At 42.5% G+C, this 27,784-nt stretch overlaps 1 protein-coding gene across 1 annotated transcript in view; it reads left to right on the forward strand.

Annotated features, from left to right (window-relative positions):
- The first annotated feature begins 11,922 nt into the window (after nucleotides 1-11,922).
- The window catches only part of MGAT4A (alpha-1,3-mannosyl-glycoprotein 4-beta-N-acetylglucosaminyltransferase A), a 115,653-nt gene continuing 99,791 nt past the window's right edge, over nucleotides 11,923-27,784 (forward strand). Inside the window, exons 1-2 of the mRNA XM_032877706.1 lie at nucleotides 11,923-12,001; nucleotides 16,298-16,621. Of these exons, the coding sequence (XP_032733597.1) occupies nucleotides 16,528-16,621 (94 nt within the window). The 5' untranslated portion in view covers nucleotides 11,923-12,001; nucleotides 16,298-16,527. The remainder of the gene's footprint in view (nucleotides 12,002-16,297; nucleotides 16,622-27,784) is intronic.

Here is a 27,784-nt window from a genome sequence, read left to right on the forward strand (position 1 = left end):
AGGTGAAAGTTACCAACTGCCGCTCATACGGTGGGAGCCTCCATTTTAAGAAGAAATGGACCGGTACCAGTACCGCACAGCTCCGGTCACTGGTCCAGACCACATGTGTGCACTCTGCAGGATTCCAGAAGCTTCTGTTCCAGGTTATGTCCTTGCTTCCCTAGTGGATCAAGGGGAGACCCATGGAGATGCTCTTCCTTTGCATGGGTCTCCCTTAATTATTCACTCCTTGGTGTGTCAATTAATGAATTTTAAAACATTCATTAAGCACTTGCATGCCAGGCCTCATCCACATCCACCCTTTCTTCTGGGCACAGACAGCGTGAGGGTGTGGAGGTGGGTGGAGATGGAGCGAAATTAGGAGTGGCACCAAATGGCTGATGGGAACACACAACCTCAGGGAGCTCTCTCAGGAAAAGGTCTGGAGACAGGTTGATTCTGTTCACCCTCACACTCAACTGCGTTCTAGGGGCACAGCCTTGCCCTAGTGGCTTCCGTCCTCTCTCACCACCCTCCACCCCCCACACACACCCTCCCTTGTCCCCTCCACCTCCAGCTCCTTTGGGTGCAGTAGAAAGACTCAGGATATTGAGTTCTGGACTTAGCTGACCCTAAGCTGGTCATGTGACTTTGGCCAAGCCACCCTGCTTCTCTGGATGGTGGTTTCCTTCCTTCTTTCTTTCTTGCTTGTTTGCTTTCTGTCAGAAAGAGAGAAGGAGGGAGGGGGAGAGAGAGAGAGCACAAAGTAGGGGGAGAGCCAGGCGAGGGAGAAGCAGGCTCCGCACTGAGTAGGAAGCCTGACACAGGACTTGATCCCAGGACCCTGGGATCATGACCTGAGCCAAAGGTGATGCTTAACTGGCTGAGCCATCCAGAGTCCCTCTTTTTTATATATATATATATATATTTATTTATTTATTTATTTTGGAAAGAGAGAGAGAGAGAGAGAGAGAGAGAGCAAGCAAGGGGGAGGGGCAGAGGGAAAGAGAGAATTCTGAGGCAGACTCCTAGCTGAGCCTGGAGCTGGATGTGGGGCTCCAATCCAGGACCTTGAGATCACAACCTGAGCCAAAATCAAGAGTCAGACGCTTAACCAACTGAGCCACCCAGAAACCCCAGATGGTGGTTTCTTTTTAAGTGAAGAAAGCACTTAACCAGAGGGGCTTCTGGGTTCCTCCTCCCTCCTAGAGTCATCAATTCTAGGCTTAGGATGTTGGCAGATTTTTCAAGTTCCCTGTATAACTCTTGGCCCTAAAACAGGGATGATGAACTTAGCCCAGGTCACTCTCAAAATACAATATGTACTTGAAAGCTTTCTATGATTGTGTTTAGTTTCTATAAAGTTCCTAGGACTCCTTTTACACCTTTGCAGTGGTGGGGGGAGGCCAGCATCTCAACTAAAGACACAGACTTCAGCAGGACACCCAGGCTGAATCCCAGCTCAGTAACTTCCTAGTTGCATGAATTTACACAAGTTGTTTAATGTCTCTTGCCTCAGTTTCCTTGTGTGTGTAACAGGCAAAATGAGAGTTTCAACCTTATAGCTATCGTGAAGATTAATTAATACTTCAAGAGTTCTTAGTGTGATGTCTGGCAGAGGGTAAATAAATGTTCTGGGAATGCTCTATTTATGATTACTTCGTTCTTGTTTGCAACTATAGAAAAATAGCAGAGACTTAAGGAATGATTAGGAATACAAAGTTGGCAAATCTAAAAGGGAATGCTCAGTAGGATGTAGCCAGTGATGAACTATGATGCATCAATTAGATTCCCTTTTTCTTCATCTTCAAATGTATCTGATCAAGAAAACCAGAAAGGCTTTTCTCCACCCTGTCAAGCGTAGCTCACACTCACTGCCTTCACTTCCTGACCACCCACTCATCTTGGGCAAATGGCCTTGGAGCCTCTTGTGGACACTGCTCCAATGAAATGGCTCTGGTGAAGGTGGCCCGTGAGCTAACTGGTAAACCCCGTGGCTTCTGCTCACCCCTGTTTCTCTCCGTCTTGCTGGCATCACTTGATCTTTCTCCTAAGGTCTGATGTTCATTTCCCACTCCTGCCAAAGAGCTCCATCTCTGTATCCTTTAACAGCTCTGATTCAGCAGAGCCAGAATGGAAGTCGTCTTCCTCTCCAACATTTCCATCCCTGTAATTTCTACTTTGGTTTGGGATGCTACTGTCAGCCCCGTCACTGGGCTCAAAATCTCCATGCCACTTTTGCCATCTCTTCTCTCTTGTTCTCTTGTGCTTGCCCAGAGGATCCACCCTCCCTCCCCTCCACCCCATAGTGCAGGCTGCCACCAGGAGGATCAGTACCCATGTCCTGACCACAGCTCCGATCTGCCTTTCTCAAACACATCTGGTGACTTCCCATTATCTACCAAAAGAAGTCCATATTCCCTATGCTAGCCCCAAAGTCCTACCCCAGTCTCCTCCCCCTGAAACCGACCCCAGACACCAGTCTTTCAGGGCAGCTTCATTTCTTGCTATATTCCTGTTCTTACCCCACACTCCAGACAAAATGAAGAACTGTGTTCAGTTGTGTGTGCCACACAGTGTTTGGTGCCCAGAACACAGTAAGCCCTCCATAAATATTTGTTGAAGAGGAAAGAAATATGATATGTAGTCAAATAGCAACTACAGCAAACGCTAAAATGAGGAAGAAGCTTCCTAAATATTTGTTCTTCTCTGCAGAGGCCAAGATGATGACTTTTCCTTTAGCACTTGGACGTTACAGAAATTGGCACACGTACTTTTCACTGCAAGGTTGAAGCTTTCATTTGAAAGGGGAAATTATTTCGTATTGCTGGACAGAGGGGACTTTCATAATTACAGAACATTTGACAGACATTCATGTGTAATATCCCTTTATAGAGGGCAATGAAACAATAAATTATAAGGACCATTTGATAATTAGAGGGATCAGAGGATTTTTTTTTTTTACTTTCATCAGATTTTTCTAATAACTCAATTCTCATTTGAGGCAAGTTCCTTTGGGCACCTTCCCAATACAATTCCAATTTATTTTTCCATTAGCTGGGAGCAGTTCTTATATTTTTTTCATTAGAAGCCCACGGTGCCAAATCCACATCCTGCTAGAAGGATGAGTCCAACTCCCTGGTACTTCTGAATATCATCTCTGTTACCGTTGAATGGCAACATAAATGTGGCCAGTGAGATAGGATTCAGGTTGGAAAATTAGAAGGCTGATTAAAAAAATATATACCACACAGGCAGTTCTAATGAATTCCAAAATGCAAAAGGATTTATCTGAGTGATCTCATGTTTTGGGTTTTGGGGAAAAGAATGGAATGTGGAAATTATGATCATCATTATCAGAAAGAGATCATTTTTGTCCTCTATACGAGGACATCCGTAAGTCACACATTTATCCAATCTTGGCCTTGTTGAATCTCTGGCTGCTTTGGCCTGCTTCTTGGCCTCTCTCCCTTTTCAATCCATGCCCAACTGTCTTAAATTCAAATTTCAAAATGGAAATAAGTATAATTACCTACTTTTTTCAACTCACAGGTGACAGGGGAATGGAATAGTGGAGCACATGACGTGAACTGTGGATAATCTAAAATATGGCTTTGATTCCAGAATGTTTGAGGTTTTGTATTTGCATGTGGATATGTGATCTTGTAAGAGCTCATGGTCCTTTACAAAAACAGTCAAATCCTACTTATGAAGACCAGGAAGCCTTCCTCAAACCCCTGACCCTCTGCTCTGTCCTCCCTAAAAAGTCCTGTGAGGGGAAGTTTTGAGAAGAGCAGGAAGCAAGCCTTCAGCCTCCTGGGCAAGTTCAAGTCTGCCTGTCCTTGTCCTGCCTGCAGTAGGCACTCCTGTCCCACAGCGGCTTGGCCTGACTGGTTGGTCCAGCACTAGACTAAGCCTCACTGCTCAGTCTGCTTCCCGGTCAGGCTGCTGCTTCTTACCCTTTCGTGGACTCATTTCTCTTCTCTCTGCTTTCCTCTCTACCTCTGGCTTCCTCTTTTCTTATGGCTTCTGTGTACTCCATCCTCTCTCTTTCTGTTTCTGCCCTGATGCTGCACATCTTTGTTTCAGAGCCCTTTAGAGAAGAGATTTGATGAATTCTGTTGGTCTCCAGCCAGTTTAAAAATACGGGAGGGTCCATGTGTTAGGGCCCTGTATCCTGGGACACCAGCTTGTCAGTTAATGGCTAGCCATCTCTGAGTTAGCCATCGCATTGTTGTGAGTCAGAACTTTTGATTGTGTATGCCTCTGTCTATCTGTATGTCTGTGTATCACTGGATAAACTAGGGAAATGGTTACTCAATACATTTAACTTGTGGAGCCCTTATGAGGAGAACGGACAGGAATAAAATGTTCTCCGCCATGAAAGGATATGGCAATTATTCAGATGGTGAAAGAAGTCAACATCTGAGGAAAAGCCAGGCCAGCTGGCTGGACCATAGCACAAGGCAATGAACCAGCCCTGGGGGCCCAGAAGAAAAGGAGCAGGGCCTAGCTTGCACGAGACTTGAGTTCCCCTAGGAGGAGGCCTCTGTGCTCCTAACTCAACTGTGTTCAGGTTTTTGTACCTGTTTGAACTGTTCTCTTGGTCCCCTAAACTGGGAAGCACTTGCTGACACCCCCTCTTACCTCCAGGGTATGAGTGGAAACTTGCTCCTCCATTTCCTTCCCATACAAAGAACCACAGGCAGTTCACTCTTACAGTATATACCCTCAATCAGCATGTGTTAAGGACACAAAACAGTGGCTGTCCAAAAGTTTTGTAGAAAATTTTTTAAAAATTAGTTTTACAAAGCACTCTGTTGTGATTGTCTTGGAATGTCTCACTGGTACCTCTGTGTACCAAGATTTTGTATTTAGAAGACATTCTCGATTGCTTACAATGTTTCTACCTCCCCAAAGTCATTATGAGCATGACTATAAAGAAGTCTATTAAATGGAGTGTTCAGAATTCTGGAAGACTCTTTCCTCTGAAGAGATGCCTTAGTTGTCACGATAGTTCATTTCTGAAGTGATATTGTATTTTTGGTTGTGTCTGAGACACAAATATTAGAATGTTTACTTACTGAAGAGAAACTTCTTTCTTCATTCTCCTTCAGCATTTCATAAACCTTGTGATTTTGATCCTAGACCAATGTAAAATTTAAAGTAGGAAGCACAACCAAAGCAATGAGTAAATATTTACCAAGTGCCTCTAGCAGAGGTACACAGATGGGCCCTAGAGTAGCAGTTCAGTAAATACCTGTTTGATAATCCTAAGATTCATTTTCTGAAATTCAGGTAAAAATACTACAGCAATTCTCTTGCTGGTGTCAATGGTCTGATTCTCTACCCTTGAATATTTGCTTTGTAACATTGCTTTTCAATTCAGAAATCTTCCGTGCTTTCCTCTTACCCAAGCCTGAGGCTGGGACTCTCCTGCACTCTCCTCCATAACCTGCCATATTTTCCCCAATGCCTCTGTTCACCCCCTCCTGCCCAGGTGCCATGAACAACCAGTGTGCACTGCCCTCTGTGTGTGTGTGTGTATTTGTGTGTGCTTCTTCTCTTGTGCTTCTTCTCTTCTTCTTCTCTTTTCCCTACACCTGCCCAATTCCTATACCTGTTCTTAAAGACTCAGAGCAAGTGTGTCTTGTTCCACAAAACCCTCCATTCCATCAACAAACACGTGCAGAGTAACTCCCTCGGGCCTGTCCTACATTGCTTAGTGAGATGGTCCCAGCCCTGAAGAGCACAACAGCTGAGTGAATGAGTGAATGAGTCAGCAGACGATGATATTGGCAGCCCACCTTTTTTCACTTAAAAAAACAGAGAAAATGATAACATTCTTCATGGCCCCGGGGTTGTTTGTAGCTGGAGGGCTCCAGCTGCGTCAAATCTGTCCCAATCACTCTAAAGGCCAAGAGGGGCCAAAGCTTTCCCTTCCTCCAACTAACACCAGCTTTGAAACTCAGGATAATGCTACAGAGCGATGAATCCATATGTAGGAGTAGGGACGGGAGTGCCGTGGATCCATCTCCCAGGCTTGTAGGTGAGGAAGGGCTTCCCAGGAAGTGGCAGCAAGCTGAATCTTGCTGAAGGATGTTAGCTGGCCACCGAGGGTGGTGGATGGGGACAGGGAGTGAGTCGCCAGAGGAGACAGCCTGTGCCCCTTTGTGGAAGGCAGGGAGTGTTCAGGATGGCGTGGCTCAGCTTGAGGCGTGGGCAGGGGAAATGTGGCTCTTGTGGCAAGTGGGTGTTAGACTAGGAGAGCTGTGGGTGTTCTCCCAGCCAGAATCCGAACACCCGGAGGGGTGAGACTGCGTTTTACAATTCGGCATCTTCCCAACTTTTACTCATGTAAGGGCTGAATATGGCCTTGTCTGATAGCAGAGTCTCTCTTTACTAGTGACAGATCTTGATGGCTGCCATGAGACACGTGAGCAGTCTCTCTTAAGAGCAACGTGAATGTGAACTGTGTTTTCTAGAGTTTGTGTGAACCCCACTGGAGCAGAAAGATCTGACAGGCGTACAGTTCTCCAGTCCCTCAAGTTTCCAGGACAAGCTCTGGTTTCGTTTTACAGAATGCCTGACATGGCTTTTTATTCTGACACTGGGTTGGTTATCTACCCCTGGTCTCTAGCCTCACCCGTGCTGCCTTTGTGTCCTCTGCCCTGAGAGGCTGGAGCTGGGAGGGAGCTAGCAGCCCTTCCCAAGGCTCCCTGAGGCTTCCCGTTAGCGTCTGCCAACAGAAGGCAGTGGTTGGAGATGAGAAGGCATAGACAAGCGAAAAGCCTCCTGCTTCTGAGACCAAAGGTTGCTGGAGGTTGTTGGCAACAGCTGCATGAGCTGAAGGGGTGGGGTGATTCCTGTCTCCAGCCCCCCCCCCCCCATGCAGAGGCAGTATGTTTTTAGGGTTCTAGAGCCAATAGTGCAGCTGCAGATGCAAGCTCCCAGTGTCCACCCCAGAGGCACCAGCAACCCAGGATCCTTGGGTAACCATCCGGCTTTCTTTCTGCTCTTTACCCTCTTCTTTCTTTATTCCGTCCTCCCAACACCTTTGCAACCCATCTCCTGAGTATTAGTTCCTCTGTGCAAAATACCTAGAATTGTTTCTTTTTTCTTTTCTGATTGGTGCTTGGCTGATACACTCACCTGCTTGTAGGGCGGTAAGCCACCACTGTAAGAGAGGGTCAAGAAATACTGGTTGTTAAGAAAAAGGTGACAACGATTATGTTGTCCAGCTATCCATAGCTCCAAATGGCCTGATACTGGGCAGTGATGGTCCTGCGTGTATTTTTTGAGTAGAGGTTTTTATCCTGTTTGAAAGGAATGGATAGAGTAGCACAGTTGAACTGCTGGAATTGGTGTTATGCATGGATGGATTTCAGACACAGGGCTGTTGACCCAACATCTTTTACAACTACCAAATTCACAGAGGAAGAAAAAGAAAGGAAAAAAAAAATCCCCAAAGCTCTGTAATTCTCTGGCTCACCATTCTCTTCCTTCGTGCCTTCAGAGTCTACATCAAATATAATAAAACCAGTGAGTCAGCTTTAATGGTGTGGCTAAAAAGGGAGTGATCCCTCCAATCCTCCTAAAGACTCTTGGCAGAGACTTTCCCTGCCATGGGGCATTGCCGATTGTTTTAACAATGCCTGGAAGGGAGCCCTTTCCCAGTAAGATGGTAGGATCCTCTTTTGGGGTTTTCTTGAACAATTTTAGCAATGGCTTGTACACATACACAAGTGGCACCGACCACAGCATTTAAGTATGGTGAGGACCCACAATTCCAAAATTACACAGCTGCCCAGGTCGGTTTTTGTCTGAATAATGGGATAGACCCCTCTACCCCAACAATGTGAATGTGAATGAAATGGAAAGGCTTCTTTCAAGGTTTCTCTCACATCAGGATAAGCAAAGGTGTAAGAATAAAGTAAAAATCATTTAGCTCTCTGTTGTCCATCTGGCTGAAACTTCATGCCCACCTAGAGTTGCATATTAAATAGGCTGGTTCTATTTGAATTGTCTCATTAATTTCTCGGTCCCTGTGTGCCCTGTCTCATTACACAGCAGAAACCGTTTGGACACTGTGTCTGAAAACACATAAGCTTTTACTGCCCACCCTGGTCCTAGTTCTCCTGTAGCTTCTAGACTAAAAGTGATAGAGCACACTGTTTACCACGAGAAATGAGAGCGTTCCTGCCAGGTCTATAGGAGCCAGGAAGGATCTCCTGGGGCTATTCCTCTTGAAGCCTTTATAATTGAAAAATGATCCCATTTAAGTGAGTAGCCAACAAACCAGATCACAACATTTATTTATTTTTAAAAGATGTTATTTATTTATTTGAGAGAGAAAGTGCAAGAGTGCACTAGCAGGGGGAGTGGCAGGCAGAAGGAGAAGCAGGGAGCCCAAGGCAGGCTCAATCCCAGGATGCTGGGATGGTGATCTGAGCCAAAGGCAGAGGCTTAACCATCTGAGCCACCCAGGTGCCCCAGAATCACAACAATTATAAACGTTCGTATATGATGCAATTGGAGGGGACCAGGGTTGAAGAGAACTAAAGATGACTTGCTTCATTTCTTAGAAGTTGATTACTGTAGGTGTGGCCCCACCAATAACTATGCCCCATCAAAGCAATAAAGGGAAAAGATTAGCTTTGGTGTGGACTCTGCTTTTAGCTACCATGTCCTCTCCAGGAAGCCTTCCCTGTCCTGAGAATCTGACTGGTGGCCCCATCCTATCTTCTGTCCTAGTACCTTGAACTTGTGGCAGTATCTTGGGGTTTAATTCCTTACTTACTTCTCCCAATAGTGTGTGATGGCCCTGTGGTTAGATGCTGGCTACCTCTGCACCTCCTAGGCCCTCAGAAAATGTGGAAAGATGCTAGGGACAGAATCCAGATCGGTGAAGTTACAGGCAGAACTTCTTGCCTAAACATTTCTCTTATTTCCACTGACTGAACTAAAGGCCTGGAGAAGGCAAAAAGAAACTGCACAGTAGAGAAGCAACAAAGAGGGAATAAAAGAGGGAATCATCATGGAAAACATAAGAAAAAGGACTCAGTGGGGCTTGGTATAACTGCCTTTATTAAACAGATACCACAGATGTAGTTGGAAAATCCAGGATCCTGTGCTCTGCAAAGTTAGGACAAATGAGCAACCAATTATGACCTATGCTTTGGAGGCCCATATTCCATGCCATTCCAGTTTTTAGGACAATGAACTGAAATCCAGATTTTCCTGAGCTAAAATGTGAATGGTTTGTGATGACTTTAACTGTAGGGCCAAATTTCTTCCCAAACCTACCCTTCTGCTGACAGATAGAGAAGCAACATATCATCAGAAAGGCCCCAAAAGGAAGGCCGTTGTTTTTTTCTGCTTGCTTTCCGTCTTTTGCTATAGGTTTTTGCCACTAACCAGTGTCCAGGGGGAGTTCCTGCCACCTTCCTGAATAAGACCATTGAGTCTGCAATTGAAACTTGGCCTTCCAGGCTTTCCTTTCTCCTCTGACATATTCCTCTATAGAATGTTTGTGAATGCTTTCATTTCTGTCTCTTAGTGAGAGGGAAAAAGATGGAGAAAGTGGAGAGAAACTTATCTTTCTGATATTCATCCATTCAACAAAATTTTGTCAGTTGCTGAAGACTCAAGCAGAGAGTTGGTGTGGTGGAATGATGTAGGGGCTCTGAAATCAAACAGACCTGGATGTGAATTCTGGTTCTGTTATTTACTAGTTGCCTAAATTACTATTTGCAGCTGCTAAATTAATCTCTCAGAGCCTCAGTTTCTTCCTCTGTAAAATAAGAATAGTAGCTACCCACGTATGTGGTATTTTGGCCAATCTTGTGGGCATGGCTTGGTGGCTTTCTCCATCATCTGTCAAATGGCAGAGCTTTCTCTGTTTGCAAAAGACTTGTCTGTCATTAAGAGTAATGTATAATAAGGTCTAGGATTTTCCATTCCCAAAAGATATTTTCAGCAACATGTATCAAGCAGTGTCTCATAAGTTGTATCCTAGAATGGCCTCAGTCTTTAATGCTTACATCTGGAATTTTATTGTCAGCTTGCTACAAGGAAATGTCTTTGTCATAGAACACAGGAAATCTGGTTCTCCGGCCCCCAAGGCAGAGAGAAAAGTTGTCATTCGATGTCATGGCTGTCATGCCTAAGTTATGTTCATGGTGCTGGGTAGTGGAGGAGCCTTTTTGTCTACTCCCCCTAAATTGAGGGAGAACCATGAGAGGAAAGAATCATGTATGTCTTCCTGGACCTTTAAAACAGCTCAGCAGTCATGGAGAGAAATGTCACCATGGAAGAACTAAGAAACCCATGCATGTCATAGCTGATTATTAATTACCACTATCTTGAGACAAAAGAAAGGAATTTTGCTGGGGTGGGGGGAAACTATTCTGATTGAGGTTTGTCTTTTAAGAGTTTTGAATTTTTGGATTATGGATTTCTAAAAAGAACCTATTTATTACTTTGGGAGCTTGGCAGGAAGAAGGATGTCCCCTTGATCTTTGGCCGGTAGTTCCCTGTAAATGTTAACTTGGAGGGCTGTTGTGAGGATTATGGTAATGGTTAAAATGAGATATCTTTGGTATAACCAAAAGATGATGTGCTCAATGGTAGTTACTATTAACACAAGTCATAATACATATGAACACTAAGCAAAAGAGAGGTGGACTACTCAGGCTTTCTATAGATGATTACCTAGTTGGTTAACTTGACATGGTGAAAGATTAGAACATGGGGTCCAGGAGAAAGGGGCAGGATATGTGATGAAGTGGTAAAATCAAAGGCTTTGGCACCCAAACGATCTGCCTTTTAAACCTTGTATTTTTTCTTCCTGTGTTTATGCTAGTCCTTCCGAGTCCCCGTAAATTGGGGATAGGGATGCCTATCGCTGGAGATGCTGCGAAGGTCAGAGACAGCCGCTGAGGTCCTGGAACTGGGGGCCTCGGAAGCTATTGTTGGTTTAGAGCGGGACCTGCCCCCGGGACCTGTCGCCAAGAATGCTGCCCGGGCCGGATGACGGAGGAATGGGACTTGCCGCTGGTGCCAGGGGCTCCGACTGAGGAAGCCCAGGGTGGTCGGGTCCCGCGCCCAGGCTGAGGCCGAGGGTTCCCTGGGGCCTTCCGTTGGCAGTCTGAGCTGCCTCTGCACACGCCGGGGAGGATTAAAGCCAGATGTGGCTTGGCGGGGCGCGGGGTTGAGGGGGCGATTGCGCGGAGAAGCCAAGCTCTGGGAGCCTGGGACCGGAGACCAAGACGCAGAGTCAGACCTCGCCGTGACATTAAATGAAGGGGGGAGGAAAGGGATCTCAGGAGAGTTATGTAGCTGCGAGTCGGCGCCCCTAAATGACAGCCGGGCAGGCCACTGACGCGAGCGGCTCTGCCGCGCGGGGGCGCCCCGTGGAGGGCGCGCAGCACCGGCGGCCAATGGCTGGCGGGGTCGCGGGCGGGGCCGGGGGGCGGGGCGGCCGCGGCGCTCCAGCGGCGGGGGCGGAGTCGCGCTGGGGAGGCGGGGCACCCGGCAGCAACAGCGGCTGCAGCGGCGGCCACAGCAGCCTCGGCGGCGGCCGCGGCAGAACTGGCAGCGCTAGTGGCGGTTGAGGGGCTCGCGGCTCTCGGCTGGCGGCGACGCGCGGGCGGCCTCGAGGTGGGGGCGCAGGGCGGCTGCGCGGAGGGGCGCGGGATGGAGGGGCGGTGCCGGCCGCTGGGTTCCGAGGCGCGGGGGTCGCGGGAGATCCACCTGCTGGTAACGGAGCTGCCCGCGCCGCGGCCCGACCGGGAGCTCGAGCCTCCGGCTGCTGCGGGGCCGGCTCGGGGCGCTGGCTGGGCCTCGGGGCGGGGCGCGGGCCGGGGCGCCCTGGTCGTGGGGTCAGCCCCGCGCCACCGCCGCCGCTGCTACAGCCCCTCGGTGCGGCGCGCTCTCGCGGCGGCCGGCAGGGCGCCTAGTGCGTTTCCCGGCGCTCCCCGGCGCGGCGGGGCTCGTCGACTTCGGGGCAAAGTGGAGGAAAGTGCGGGCTTAGGGGGTACTGGGAGGAAGGGAGAGTTGTCTGCGGGACCCGGCCGCCCCAGGGCGCTCACCGGCCCGGGGGTGGGCGCCTTTACGGGGCCGGGGGCAGGTGGGGCGGGGGCCAGGAGGTACGGGGCTTGGAGGCAGGGGTGCTCCCGCCGGGGCGGAGGTGGTGTGCAGCCGTCGTAGCGAATATTTCTACAAAGTGAAGGTGTGCGGGTCCGGTGTGAAAGAGCACCGCCTTCCCCCCAGGCCCCAGTTGCCCTGAAGGAGGAAGCTGTAAGTGGGACCCTTAGATTGGGTCTGGGTGATTGCACACAAAGTGTACCAGGTGACACCTCTGAGGCGTGTTTTATGAGCTGGCAGTCATACCACTTGCGCGCCCGCTTTTATTTCTCGCAGCGTGTGTTTCTCCTGAGCCCGTTTATTTGCTTACAGTCCGAATTGCGAAGTATAAGCAGATATAATGTATGTTTTTAATGTTTTTCATGTATTTTGCTGTTCTGCTTTTGCTCTCGGACGAATTCTCATGAAAGATAATGATAGCGTCGTTTGGTGGAATATAAGACCTAAATTTAGAATCAGATAATGCCTTTTGTGGTTTATCTTTTGTTTTCTGAATGTTAAAAAAAATAGTTTTATTAACAGCTTATCGTGGCATGGGTTTCTTTAGTCCACACTTGTAAATCCAAAAACGTGCTGGACGATGAAATTATGTAAGCTGTGTTAATGAAAAGTATTAATCCTTCGATAAATTTAAAATGAATTTTTACATAATTTGTATAAAGTTATATAGCTTACGTCATGGATTTCATGCTTCTGCCTTTCAGTCTTAAGGCACCTCTGTCCTGTCTGTGGAATAATGAGGGAATATGCCAAGTGTTCAGCAAAGTGTTCTCAGCCATAAAATGTATTGAATATTTCAATACATTTAAATGAAGGTTTTTGTATCCAATAATAAAACAATAGAGCAGTCAAATAAAACAGGTTTTTCAGTCTGTGGTCTCAAGTTGAAGTTCCGTATGTCTTTGGGAGGGTGAAGAAGATGATTGCAAGTTTTAGCTATCACATTTTTTATTGTTAAAGATTCAGATACATTAAGTGATATTCTCAGAGAGTATTAAGGTGTTAGGTTGAAATTTTTGCAAATGTGGATACCGATAAAAATAATGACACAATTTGCTTCTTGCTTTAGGTAGTCAGTCAGTCCAGAGGGCTCTTGGCTATCCAGCCTGACTGCCTCTCCTGGTTAAAGAGCATAGAGATCACTAGTTTTGCTTTAGTCTGGAGTCTTCAGTTGTACTGTGCAGTTAAACTTGATTAGTTTGGAAACCCTAATTAAAATGTCTGACTACATTCTTACTGAGTAAAATGCTCTTACATTTCTCCTGCAGAATTTTAGGTCTTACTTGTTAGTAGAATTAATAAATATCTTCTTCAAACCAGAGCTTAATAGCTTCTTGGATCTAATTTTTTCATATTTGGTATATTCTTTACATATTATTAATAGCATATCTATAGCTTACTTTGATTTTAGAAGTCATTCACTTTTACTGTCTCTACGTGTTAATACTGAATTTTATCATATGGGCGTTTTTTGTATTTAATAAAACTATTTTAAAATATCCTTTATGATTTCTTCTTTACTTCCCTATAATTATTAATTGGATGTTTATTCTAATAACCTGTATACTTTTAGATCTTTTACTAGGACAAAATTCTTCCTGAAGTAGGGTGCAGCTAAGTATGTAGCAACAGAAAGTTATATGCATTTTTATATAATGTTGCACCAGGATTGTAATTCTGTATTATATAATTCACTGAGTTATCACATCTCTTTTTATAATCAGAACTCATTATTAGGGTACTTACTAATATAAGACAATATATTAGGCACTTTAAGGAATTTAGTACAAATTGTAGGATTTCACCACAAAGATTTTAAAATCTAAACCATCAATGTGAGCGTGTTTGATGTTAACTTGTCTTAACTATAGAAGATGAATAACTTTGGTTGTAGAAAATAGTGATAACTTTTGAGAATATCTTTGGAGTTCCTTGTTTTCAGATAGTAAGAGGAAGCAAGGAAATAGAGGAGTTCAGTGCTTCCAGAATATTATACCACAGTGAGAGCTGTTGGCCAAGGAGGGTTAGAAGGCATGCTTGGATGTATGTGTGGTGGGGGGAGGGGTGCTTAGCCAGAGGTTACAGGAAGTGAGAAATTTGTTTAAAGTCTTAGGTTTATGGGGCACCTGGGTTAAGCCTCTGTCTTCTACTCAGGTCATAATCCCAGGGTCCTGGGATCGAGCCCCACATCGGGCTCTCTGCTCAGAAGGGAGCCTGCTTCCCCCTCTCTCTCTGCCTGCCTCTCTGCCTACTTGTGATCTCTCTCTGTCAAATAAAATCTTTAAAAAATTAAAAAAAAAAAGTCTTAGGTTTAAACTCAGAAATTTCCTATGAATTTTGCAGCTTATCTCCTAGTAAATACATATTCATTATAGGAGAGAAAATTTTTGAAATTCACACACTGTTGGGTGAAGTTAATAGCTCAGGAAGGTTCTCTAGACTGGGAGTGGCCCTTGCCCTTCTCTTCATTCTTACAAGGTGCAGGTGGCCTAGTTTGAAAGGCAAAGGGCAGTAGGTAAGCGCTTGAACTTTGAAGTCCTACAGATCAGTGTTCCCTCTCCAGTTTAACAATGCCTGTCTCATTACCTGAAACTAATGTGACATTGTGTGTCAATTATACTTCAGTTAAAGAAAAGGCCTGCCTCTTAGAGTTTTGTTGAAGATTTAAAGCATATAGTGGTTGCATAGGAAACACTCAGTGCCTTGTAGAGTCTGTCATTGTTACCATCAGTACTATCCCTTAGTCTGGGGGGATTTCTAGTCACTATGTTCAGTTTTACAACTGTAGCTGACATGGTGGTTTCTGAATTGCCTACCAGTGGCTACTTTAATCAGCCATACTTTGTAGCCAAGGGAATTGTCCCTGGGGCTTGTGAGGCATTTTTGGAGGTGCATTAACTTACCCCAGTAGAGTGTGTCTCAGTAATATTGCCAAGTGCATCTTGTGGTCCCTTTGAGGCCACTGGGAATCCGTGAACATTTTGGAGTGCCTGACATGCCCCCAGGGAACGAGACTGGCTATGCATAGTGCAGACCAAACCCACGGCTGGCTGCAGTTTTGTTTGTTTGTTTGGTTTGCTTTTATTTTTTTAACACAGTTAACATTTATGGAGAACCTATTAAGTGCTAGGTGACTATACTTAAGTACCCATAAGGACTTGATTGAATTCGATGTTCAGATTTTCTGAGTGAAATCAGTGTGAGGTCCTAGGTCCTGCAGTGTTCTGGTTGGGTTGCTTCGTTTCCTAAATGTCTTTTCGTATTCCCAGTTGACACCTTGGGAGCAGGTTACTTACCTGAAAAACTACATTTCTTTTATGATAATGATAAATGGCAATAATCACTGTGACTTTTCTATTGTTTATAAACATTATTTGTGTCCTAGAAGTGGAGCCAGGCCAGGTGGTTTGCTTGTTTTATGGATGAAACTGCAAGGCCTAGATCAGTGGAACACCTGAAGTCCTATATATAATGATGTTGCTGGAGCTAGAGCCCAGGTTTTTTTTTGTTTTTTTTTTTTTTAAAGATTTTATTTATCTATTTGACAGACAGAGACCAGAAGTAGCAGAGAGGAAGGCAGAGAGAGAGGGTGAAGCAGGATCCCTGCTGAGCGGAGAGCCCGACGTGGGGCTCGATCCTAGGACCCTGGGATCATGACCCGAGCCGAAGGCAGAGCTTAACCCACTGAGCCACCCAGGCTCCCCGAGCCCAGGTTTTTTGATGCTTGTATGTTGTAGTCTCCCAGTTTTTCTTAAAGTTTTCAAAACATTGACTATTATTTTGCAAGAGGAAAATGGAGGAGTATGACGATTATGTTACGTAGGAACCGTTGCGTGATCCTCAGAGTTAATCAGCTTCAAATCTGTGGCTTCCTATTTGTTTAATGAGCCCCACAACCTTTCCCTTTAAATAATGAGCCATAACTTTCTTTTTTTTTTGCAGACAAAACCGAATCAAGGAGGAGGGAATATAGTTTGAAGCTCTTTTTCTGGAGGAGAAACATCATATGATTCTAGTATATTAAATGAATTGTTCAGATGCGGGTATAATCTTGGTAGCTGGGGGTTAGCCCAGCCAAAAGTTTGTTCATAATGGTGAGTGATAAATGAAGAAAGTAGTATTTTGCATTATTGAACAAGTTTTCCTTTCTCTTTTTCCCCTGAACAGGAAGAAAGAAGCCTGACAGCAGCCTATGACGACTGTGAAGACAATCCAGAATTGCAATTATGAATGGTGTTGCTGCTGGGCTCCTTCTGCAGAGCGTCTGAAATGAACCTCTCTTATTGATTGTTTTTATTGGCCCTGAGCCAGGAGTACTGGATTCAGTTGACTTCAGGATTAGAAAGAGAACAGTTTTGGTTATCATCATAAACATATGAACCAGTGTGATGGTGAAATGAGATGAGGCTCCGAAATGGAACTGTAGCTACTGTTTTAGCATTTATCACTTCGTTCCTGACTTTATCTTGGTATACTACATGGCAAAATGGGAAAGGTAAGGCAAATATCTCCAAAAATGTGCATGAAATATAGTAGTAAACAATGCATAAATGCTTAGGTTAAGCACCACAACAATCTGCATTTGCATGCTCTCTGCTGGAGGCCTGCTAGTTTCTTTCTGATGCAAAAATGAAACTGTATTCTTGGACAGAGGAGACAATTTCTAATCTGAATGGGGTTTGTTTTCGATTTCTTATAATTGCTCTTGGAGAAATAGATACTGATCAGTGGTTATATTATACATGGCAGCCAAGCTGAATAACAAAGACTTTTGTTTTGGCATTTTATTTTTATTAAACATCATAAATGTTTAATAAGCTTCCTTGTACTGGATGTTGTTTAAAGTGCTTGAAAGAACACAATCAGCGCCTTCATGAAATTTACATGCTGATTATAGTAATGATTTGGTGCTGTGGTAGTTAATGATTTAAACTACATGTGTTGACAGATTGCTCTTTGGGCAAGAGTATTTATGAAGTGGGTGGGGTTAAATTCTTACTCAAAATTGGAAACCAGTTTTAAGTTTATTGTGTTTAGACTGTTGAATTGTGTTTTTAAGGAAGGTTATTTGTTAAGTGATATTCTGGGATAATGCCTTTGCTTTTTTTTTTTTTTTTTTTTAATTTATTTGAGAGCTCAGAGACAACGGAAGAAGGGCAGAGGGAGACGTTAGAGAGAGAAAATCTTAAGCAGTCTCCATGCCCAGCACAGAGCCCGACTCGAGCTCAGTCTCACAACCCTGAGATCTTGACCTGAGCCAAAATCAAGAATTGGACGGTCAGTCTACTGAGCCAACCAAGTGCCCCCATTCCTATGTTAATCTAGGGAGAGTTGATAGCATAGAAGGATGGAGGTACATATTTGATTTTTTAGAATCAAGTTAGAGTAGTCATCATCTCCAGATTACTGGGGTCCTGTTTTAGTAACTTATATGAAGATAACTGAAAAGATGCATTCATTACTTAATTTTCCTCTGGCGTGTATATAGGTATGTATACGTAGATGTGTATATATCTGTGTGAGCACGTATGTATAAAATAAGCTGATTAAAGTGAAAAGCATAGGATCTGTTCTTTGAGCAAGTATACTATCTCTCTCTTTTTTTTTTTTTTTTCCTGAGTTGGGCTGTAATTTTGAGAGGAACTGTTTCAGGGAGAAATGAATGAAAAACTTGCTGAAGACCTTTTTTCTTTGTGGACAAATATATACAATTTGGATTTTGTTTTTTAAAATACCGAAAGGAGAAGACATACTTAGGAAGAATTTTGGTTAATTTAATCAAACTTTGACTGTCCCAGACATGACCAAAACAGATGCCTGGCCTTAACAGTTTACTTATGAAATAAGAGAATTGACCATGAGGGGCATATCTGGATTTTTTTCTTATCAGGAAACTTATCTATTCAGAGTTATAGTAATGGAGAAATGTGATCCTTTTCACTGAGTCTTATGTAAGGGATTAAAACTTTTGGAATCTCTATTCTATTTATCTTGTTTCTTGTGTAAAGGCATTATAAGCATTATTTTCTTTTTGGATTAAGTTGTCTTTAGGGACCCCTGGGTGGCTCAGTCAGCTGACACCTGTCTTGGGCTCTGGTCATGATCCCAGTGTTCTGGGATTGAGCCCCATGTCACTCTGCTCAGTGGGAAGCCTCCTTCTCCCTGTCCCTCTGCCTCTGCCTGCTGCTCCACTTGCATGTGGGCACGTGCTTTCTCTCTGTCAAATAAATAAAATCTTTAAAAAAGTTGTCTTTAGAATCAAAATTTAAAACATAGAAATATTCTTTCATTCTGTGATATTAGATAAACATAAAGTCTGTTCTCTTTGATTATCATTCTTTGATCAGCTCTGTAATCCTTTCATGCATATTCTTCTGCTCTGTTTTTCTGCTTAGTGTTTTGTCCAGACTCTTTCAGGTGTCAACAGATGACTCCTGTTATGGTTATATAAGATCCTGGTTGTTTTTGTTATTGTTTGTTTATTTTTGTTTTTGTTTCTGGATTTTATTTATTTGAGAGAGAGAGAAAGAGAGGGAGAAGCAGGCTCTCTGCTGAGCAGGAAACCTGACGTGGGGCTCAATCCCAGGACCCCTGGGATCATGACCCAAGTCAAAGGCATATGCTTGATGGACTGAGCCACCCAGGTGCCCCAGTCCTCTGTGTTTTAATGCTATCATTTATGTAACTGATTTAACTGCTGAGCATTTGGATTCTTTCTAGATCATTCTGGCAGTCAGATAGTCTGGATTTTCCAGAGTAGGCCTGCTCTTAGTCAGGTCTAGTACACTCATCAACCATGCGGTCTGATTTTTATATTGAAAGCATGGTTTCCATAATCATTGACTTTGCTGGGCTAGTAGTTTTTATTTTTCACTCACTCATTGGCCCCTTAATATACTGCCTAGCACTGCATTAAATGCTATGAATATGAAAGAAATAATAAACTTAACACCTTTGAGAGGCTCAGGGACTGGTAGGGGAAGATTCAGGTAAACAAAACAAATATGATACCATCAATAGATTGAGATAGAAGTAATAACCCAGTGCTGGGGAAGCATATTACATGTTATATATGATTTCGTTTAATCCTTATAACAACCCTGGGAAGAAGAATTACCCCCTTTCACTAGATGAGAAAACTGAGGCAGAGTGGTTGAGAAACTTGACAAGGTGGTACATTTAAGTGGTAAAGTGAAGTTTGAGCTCAGTCATGCTGGTTCCAGATATTATGCTCTTAGCTATTGGTCTGCTTCCCAGAAGAGCAGAGACTAAAGCTACTAATTCTTGAATCACTTCACAGAGGAAGAATAAATAGGGAGGTGATGCCAGGCAGAGTAGTAGATAGTGGGCATGTCAGGTAGAGAGGTCTTTCTTTGTATAGCCACAAAACTCTGAAACGGTATAGCATATTTGTGCCTTGGAATTAGGAGACACTCAGTTTCATAGGCATGTAAGACTCCTAGACTCTCAAGGTTTAGTTGGTAATCACAGTGCAGTTCCTAAGCTATTTTTCATAGGTCTTCATCTAACACTTGGAAGAATACATGAGCTGGTCTATGGGATTGCTATAAGTTTGGGAGGATGTTAGGAACCCAGCCAGGGAAGATGGAGTTTGGGGTTGGGGATACCAGTTTTAGCAGGGCATGCAGAATTAAATGGAGGCAGAATTCCAATTATGTGGAATAGACAAGTTGGCAAAGTTGTACACAGACATTGTGAGAGTGGGACCAGAGTCATTCATTACATGTCTCACTTGTAGCTGGGGTTCTCCTAAAGAACTTCCTACTTTGCTCAGGCACAATCCAGAAATTGGGGAAGACCGAGCAAGCAATCCATCTGCTCATAGGAACATATAACATTCATGTACATGTTTGTGTGTAGACATGTGTTTTCATTTCTCTTGGGTATTTGTCTAGGGGTGTAATTGCCGGATCATTTAGTCACTCTATATTTAATCATTTGAAGAGCTGCCAGACTGGTTTTCTTTTCTTTCTTTCTTTTTTTTTTTTTTTAAAGATTTTATGTATTTATTTGACAGACAAATATCATGAGTAGGCAGAGAGGCAGGCAGAGAGAGAGGAGGAAGCAGGCTCCCTGCTGAGCAGAGAGCCGATGTGGGGCTCGATCCAAGGACCCTGAGATCATGACCTGAGCTGAAGGCAGAGGCTTTAACCCACTGAGCCACCCAGGCGCCCCCAGACTGTTTTTCATAGCAGCTGGACTATTATGCATTCCTTCTAGTAGCATATGAGAGTTCTAGTTTCTTCACATTCTTGACAACCCATATTATCAAGCTCTCAATTCTCATTCTAGTGGTCGGGATATAGTGCTTTATTGTGATTTTGAGTGGCATTTCTCTGATGACTAATGATGTCTAGCATCTTTTTATATTCTTTTAGCAATTTGCATCTTTTGAGTATATTTTAGTGGTTGTTCCAAGGTTTATCATTTATATCGCAGCCTATCAGAATCAGCTTCAGATTTATGCTACATTAATTGCAGTAATATATAGAAATGTTACCTCTGTTTAGTGCTGTCACCCCCCCTTTTTGTGTTGTTATTGTTTTATGCTTTATGTCTGTCAATATTATAAACCCAACAATACGTTGTTATTATTTTACCATCTGTTATTTCCTTAGCACATTGCAGCTTTATTCTCACCTATCTCCTTTGTTCTGTTATTGGCAAATATATTACATTTCCATGTGTTACAGACTTGGTGATACTTATATGCATATCGTTTTATACTATTTTTAAAATAATTGAAGAGAAAAAAAGTGTGCATTAATAGTGTCTGTTATAATTACATAATCACTGGTGCTTGTTATGTGGATTTAAATTGCTGTCTAGAATTACTTGCTTTCAGCTTAATGATTTCCTTAAGTATTTCTTATAAGCAACGAACGTCTGCTAGCAATGAATCCTTTCAATTTTTGTTTATCTTGGGATATGTGTATTTTAACCTTCATTTTTGAAATACAGCTCTGCTGGACTTGGGATTCTGGTTGACAGGGTTTTTGTTTTGTTTTGAAGGGCTTTGTGTTATCCTACCACCTCTGGCCTCCAGTATTTCTTCTAAAAAGTTAGCTGTTCTCCGTGGGTTAGGGTTGCCTTGTCAGTGATGGATCATTTTTCTTTTGTGGTTTTCAAGATTGTTTTGTGTTTGGCTTTTATCATTTTTATGGTGATGTGTCTGTTGATGGGCTTTGCTTCCTAGATGTGTAGATTACTGGTTTTCAGTAACTTTGGGAAGTATTCAGTCTTTTTTTTTTTTTTTTGGTATTGCTTTTGTTGTTGTTGTTGTTGTTTTTACCTTTCTCTCTTCTTGTATTCCCTATACATTTATGATGTTATTCTTAACAGTATCCCAAATTTCTATGAGATTCTGTTCATTTTTCTTCATCTTTTTCTTTCTTTCTTCAGTTTATATAATCTCTACTGATCTGTCTTCAAGTTGGCTGATTCTTTCTTTTGCTAGTTCATATCTACTGTTGAGGTCCTCTAGTGTATTTTTAATTTCTATTATTGTACTTTTCAACTCCAGAATTGGCATTTGGTTCTTTCTTAAAATTTCTGTCTTTTTATTGATACTCTCTTTTGTTGTTATGATTTCCTTTACTTTTATAGGGAAGTTTTCTTTTACTTTTGTGAATGTATTTATAGTGGCTTCCTTGAAATATTTACCTGCTAATCCTACATCTAGTCATATTCACAGGGAGTGTTTTATGCTGCCTGCTTTTTTCCTGGTGTATGGGTCATATTTACTTATTTCTTTGTATGCCTATAATTTTTGGTTGAAAACTGGACATCTTAGATAATATAATTTAGCAATACTGGATACTCTCCCACTGCTACCTCCAGGGCTTTTATCTTTGCTTGTTTATTTGCTTATTTATTTGTTTAGTGACTGGCTGGATTATTTTAGTTTGTCTTCCCTCTCCCCTCCACAAGGTTGAGTGTTGTTCCTCAGGGAGACACAGTTTTGGGTTTGCCCACAATCTTCCTAGGGTGACTGTTAATACTGGTAGGACTCTCTTCCACTCTTTCAGTGACCACTAAACTAATTGCTGGCTGATTGTTCTGTTGTTTACAACAGTGCACTGGAGCATAAATTCTGCTACAAACTAATCTAATCAAATTGTGGTTCCTTTGAAGAAATGTTTCTGTGTTTGGTGTTTTTGCTATTTGTTCTGACCAGAGGAAGGCTCCTGCTAGCTGTCCCTTTTCCTCGTTTTTTTCTTGCAAAATAGCCACCAACTCCTCCAATCTAGATTGTATCTTCAGTCGATCTACAATTCTCCCAGTTCCCTTCACCCTGACTTCTGCTGTTAAACTCTCTGTTGCAGTGAGGCTAGTTCCTTTGGGAAGAGATTAGGAGCTGTTTTGTGGCCTGCTTTTCCACCAAGCAGAATTTCTGAGCCAGGGCTCTGGAGTTGGGGGTGAGGACAGTGGCTAGCTTCTCTCTGAGTGGTACTCCCACTTGAGGAGCGGAGCACTAGGCCAGTAGCATGAGGAGGTCTTGGCTCTGCCTCTCCTGGTGTGGAACCCCTGCCTCACTAGCCAGTGGAATGACTTTTCAGTATGCTGCAACCAAAATGGAGTGCATGAAGAGATTGGATATCATAACCTGTTAGATATAAGAAATATGGAAGCCAAATTAAACCATTATATGTAAAACTGTGGCTCTTATTTACAAATAAAAATAGTAAATAAAAAGCTTTTACATTTTTTTAAGTTTTTCTTTATAAAATAAGAATGCTCCTTTCAAACAGGATGTAAGGGGAATTAATAGTAAATCTAGGGCTTGGGTATACCATCATAGTTCTGGCTAACCAAAGTTGTATAATTGTGTTTGTCGAGTGCCTTCTGTGTGTCAGGCACTATTAAGTTTGGGTTATATTACTGAATGCATCAGAAAAATCCCTACTTTAATGTGGGGGAGGAAGAAAGGAGATAGCCAAAAAAATAAAACAAAATAAAAAAACAATTAGTAAGCTGATGAATAATAAATGTGTTTTTTAAAGCTTTTTATTTTGAAGTAATTTTAGGTTTACAGCAAATCTGAGGCACAGTACAGAGTTCCCCTATGCCCCTTAATATGAACAACTTACAGTACCACAGAATATAATATTCTAAACCCTCACATTGCCTTTGATCCAGTACTATTCACTTATCTTCAAACCTTATTTGAATTTCACCAGTTGTTCCACTAATGTCCTTCTGTTCTAGGATCCAGTCCAGGATCCCACATTGCATTTAGTTATGTTTTCTAGTCTCCTCCATTATGGGAAATTTCCTTAATATTTTCCCTTATGTTCTTGGCACTTTTAAAGCCTTTGGCCAGTTATTTTGTAGAATGTCCCTTAATTTGAATTTGTCTGATGACTTCTCATGATTAGATTGAGGTAATGCATTTTGGCAAGAATACCAGGACATGACATTGTGTCCTTCTCAGTACACCGTATCACCAGCTTTGTGATGTTGAAGTATGTTACCATTGGTTATGAGAACGCGGATCACTTGCTTAAACCGGTACCTGCCTAGCTTCCCCACTGTAAAGCTACTATGTTCTTCTTCGGAAGTAATAAGCATTTTGTGGAGGCTTCTTGAAAATTAAGTGGATATCTTGTTTCTCATCATACTCTTGCCTATAAATTTTAACATGCATCGGTTATTTTTGTCTGCATCAATTTATTACTGTGGTGTTTGCCCAATGTGATTTTCCATTTCTGCCATTTCTTCTACATTTAGTAGTTGGAACTCTGCTGAAAGGAAGAGATGTCTCTTCTTCCTTCTGTCTTTCTCATGCCTTGATAGGAGTATGAACCCAAGGGTATTTATTTTGTTCTGTGGTTTATAGTCCTCTATTACCCTTAATGATTTTGGTGTTTATATTGTCCCAGAGGTAGCCATTGGGAGCTTCTTCACCTTGGCTTCTGTGCCTTCCACATGCCCCTCTCATATTTTTCAAATTTATTGAGGTGGAAATTCACATAACAAAATAGAAAGTTAATTAAAGTGAACAATTCAGTGGCATTTAGTACCTTCACAGTGTTGTACAACCAGCACCTTGATCTAGTTATCACTCATTTCTTGAGCCGTTTTTTGACTTTCTGGTGCTGTAACATGCTCCAGGTTCATCTTGCATTTTCTCTGGCCCAGCCCTGGAAGTAGTCCTCTCTTCAGGTACCCTCCAGTTCCTTTAAAGAATGGAGTCTTGGTGTGCTCATTCGTACCATGGCATCACCACTTAGCTTCTCAGTAGGTAGTGCAAGAAAGTATACGTGTGCATACACATATATTAAAAAAAACAAAAAACAAAAGTTCATACTGATCCCTCTCATTTTAATATAGTACAGCTGGGTTCATTCTGGTTTCTGCCTGCCTTTTTTTTTTTTGTAACTTATCTCTGTATCCCACAGTTAAAAAAAAAAAAAAAAAGGCTGTTAGTATCCCAATATAGTTATTTACTCAATTACTGTATATACAGACAATAGTTTCAGAATTGTTAACCAGTATCCAGGTGAAAAATAAATTTCTTAGGGTATAATATCTGTGTACAGGTCTTTTTGTCTTAAAATTATGTAGTGAAATGCTGTCTCCCAAAGTTACTTAGCTTATTTCTTATCCACTTCCTTTTCAGTGTGGCTTTTCCATTCAGTTATAATACACGTAAGCCCATACATAAGCTCATTTATTAATGCTTGCACTCTATTTTTGGGCTCCCCTCCATGTCCTGTTTACTGCCTTCATTTACATTTTGGATACGTGAAACATTGTCTTGGTTCTGAGACTCAACTGTAAGAAAAGATAGCCTAAGAGAAATGTCCCTCCTCATTCCTTCTATGCCATTTTCATTTCTCCCTTCTTTCTACCCAGTTTCTATCTCTCCCTTGTAGGTATTCAGTCTCGTTTCCTGTTGTATTCTTTTTGTATTTCTTGTTGCACAAATTGAGCAGAGGCACGAACATTTCCTTGTCTCCATTTCTTAAGTGATGGGTAGCATACTACAGATACTTCTCTGTGCTTTGCTCTTTCCCACTTAGCAGTGTGTCCTGGAAATTGCTTCTTAGCAGTTCATGGAGGTCGTCCTCTTTTTTTTTTTTCTTTTTAACAACTTCATACTTCATTGTGTTGAATGTACCGTAATTCATCCAACCACTCTCCTCTTTAGGGGTATTTAGGTTTTTAATGCATGTATTCAGTATGTTAAGTACATATTTTCTGTCTGGCATTGCGCTGGGTCTTGAATAATGGAAATCTAGTTTACAGGTTTGTTTTTTTTTTTAAGTTTAATTTTAGCCTTAGTTTTTTTTTTCATACCATGGGAAATCAAGGACTTAATGTTTTGGAAGAAAACTGTAGTTGCCACCTATTTTGTAAACAAGAAAGTCTGGAGGTTGAACTGATTTGATTGCCATTTAGATTTAAATAACTTATTCAGGAAAAGGAGATTTTGTCTCTCTTGTTGAAGTATATTTTTGTTTGCATCCAAACTTATTATATAATTTTCAAAACCTAAGGATAAAAGGTAGGCCAATTTTTAAGAAGCTTTAATTTCTATTTTATTTTTATATATATGCATGTGTATATATGTGTGTGTGTACACATGTATTTATATATGTGTATAAGACGGAGAGAAACAGAGGGAGAGGGAGAGAGAGACTCTTCAGCAGGCTCCATGCTCTGTGCAGAGCCGGACATGGGGCTTAATCTCACAACCCTGACATCATGACCGACATCAAGTCAAGGTTCAGACACTTAACTGACTGAGCCACCCAGGTGCCCCTATTTATACCTTTTTGACGGGAAGCTAGAAAGTAACTTAAAGCAGATTACAGTCAGTATTCTTAGTTTTCCAATTTAAAAAGTAGTAAATATTCACATGCCAGGCTTTTTACTTTCTTCACAGCTGAGGTGATAAGATCTAATTTTCTAGCCAGGGGGACACTGAGTTGGCCTGTGCATCTTCACTTCAACAGGTTTCGATACTTACTATCTTCAGAGCAATTTTATTTCTTCAAGTAGATGTTTTAATTGAAGTCTAACATACATACAATCAGTGTACAATTGTAGAAGTTTAGCTCTGTGAGCTGTCACCAAGTGGGCACCATCTGTGTAACAAACCCCGGAAGGAGAACATTGTGGCACTATGTGTCTTTGTGTGTTGGCACCTGAATTTGTTGGTGTTTGACCTGGAAGTTGCCCATGCAGCGTCTCTTGTGGTACTTCTCTGAAGGAACCAAGTCTTGGATTTCATCTCTATGCTGCTGTTTGCATTTAGCCTTTCTGCTTGCCCAGGATTTACCGAATGCTCCGTTTGCCCATCTTGTACTACGCTGTGGGAACGCAAGGGTGATTGAAATGCAAGACTTGCGGTAGGGGGGATGTTACTTTAATGGCCCTACCAGCACTCCAAGTAACCATTGTTCTTTCTACTCTCCCAGAGGTGTGGACACAGTGCTGTGATTAGCATCAAGGTAAAAACAGTTCATTCTGATAAGGGGTCCTAGAAAAGCTCCTTATAAGAAGGGACATGTGAGTTGGTCTGAAGGATAAAGAGGGATTTGATAGGAGAAAGGTGCTCCCTGGGATAACGGAGGGGGTAGATGTTGGCTTGAACCACAGTGCATACAAGTGGCAGAAGACTTGAATGGCAGAAGCATTTGACCTGAGTGACCAGAAGTGTTGACCTCATGCATAAAGGGTGGAAGGAAAGTGGGAAGAGACTGGGGAATCAGAAGGGTCTAGGGACTGGCAGCTTCTGTTCTATCAGAAGCACATATGATGGCTGGGGAGGAGGTGAGAGATCTGAAGAGCAAGGCAAGAGGTCATGATGAAGAGGGTCATTGTCTTGTGACTTTGTCCTTCCAATAAGATACCTTATTTGTTTAGACTTGGGTACATTTTTTGAGTAGGTGACGACATGGCACTTAGCATGTGTGTGCACACATCTTTTTTCTCATAGTTCTGTTTTAAAGTACAGCTGATTATTTATTTATTTTTAAAGATTTTATTTGAAAACAAGAGTGAGGGAATGAGAGAGAGAGGGAATGAGAAAGTACAGCTGATTATTTATTTTTAAAGATTTTATTTGAAAACAAGAGTGAGGGAATGAGAGAGAGAGAGATGTTTGCATGAACATGCATGAACAGGTGAAAGGCAAAGGGAGAAGCAGACTCCCCTCTGAGCAGGGAGCCCAGGGCAGGACTGGATCCCAGGATCCTGGAATCATTAACTGAGTCCAAGGCACATACTTAACCGTCTGAGCCTCCCAGGCACCCCAGTACAGCTGTTGGATTTGAATTTCAAACACCTTAGTCAGCAGACAAGTACAAATATTGCAAAACTTACACCCATATTTATATTGAAACTTTTCTAAACTATCAATGGCATGGGCTTCATTCATTTCCTTATTTCTGAACCCTCATAAGGTTATGGAATTCTTATTTTTATACCTTTCTGAGGTTTTAGGAATCTCATCAGCCTGGGGGGAGAAGAAGTGAATGTCTACTGAGACCAGCGCATGCTCAACATGTCCCGGGTTATTGAGGGAGTCTTGAGTGGGGCAGGGGATCTGGTTGCTTTTCCCAAGATGATTTAAATCTTTCATTATCTAGGTGGGTCCTTTTCTGCAATTAAACCTAATTGTTAGGTT

This window comes from Lontra canadensis, unplaced genomic scaffold, assembly GCF_010015895.1.
Source record: "Lontra canadensis isolate GAN:19392208 unplaced genomic scaffold, GSC_riverotter_1.0 scaffold61, whole genome shotgun sequence".
Lineage (NCBI taxonomy): Eukaryota > Metazoa > Chordata > Mammalia > Carnivora > Mustelidae > Lontra > Lontra canadensis.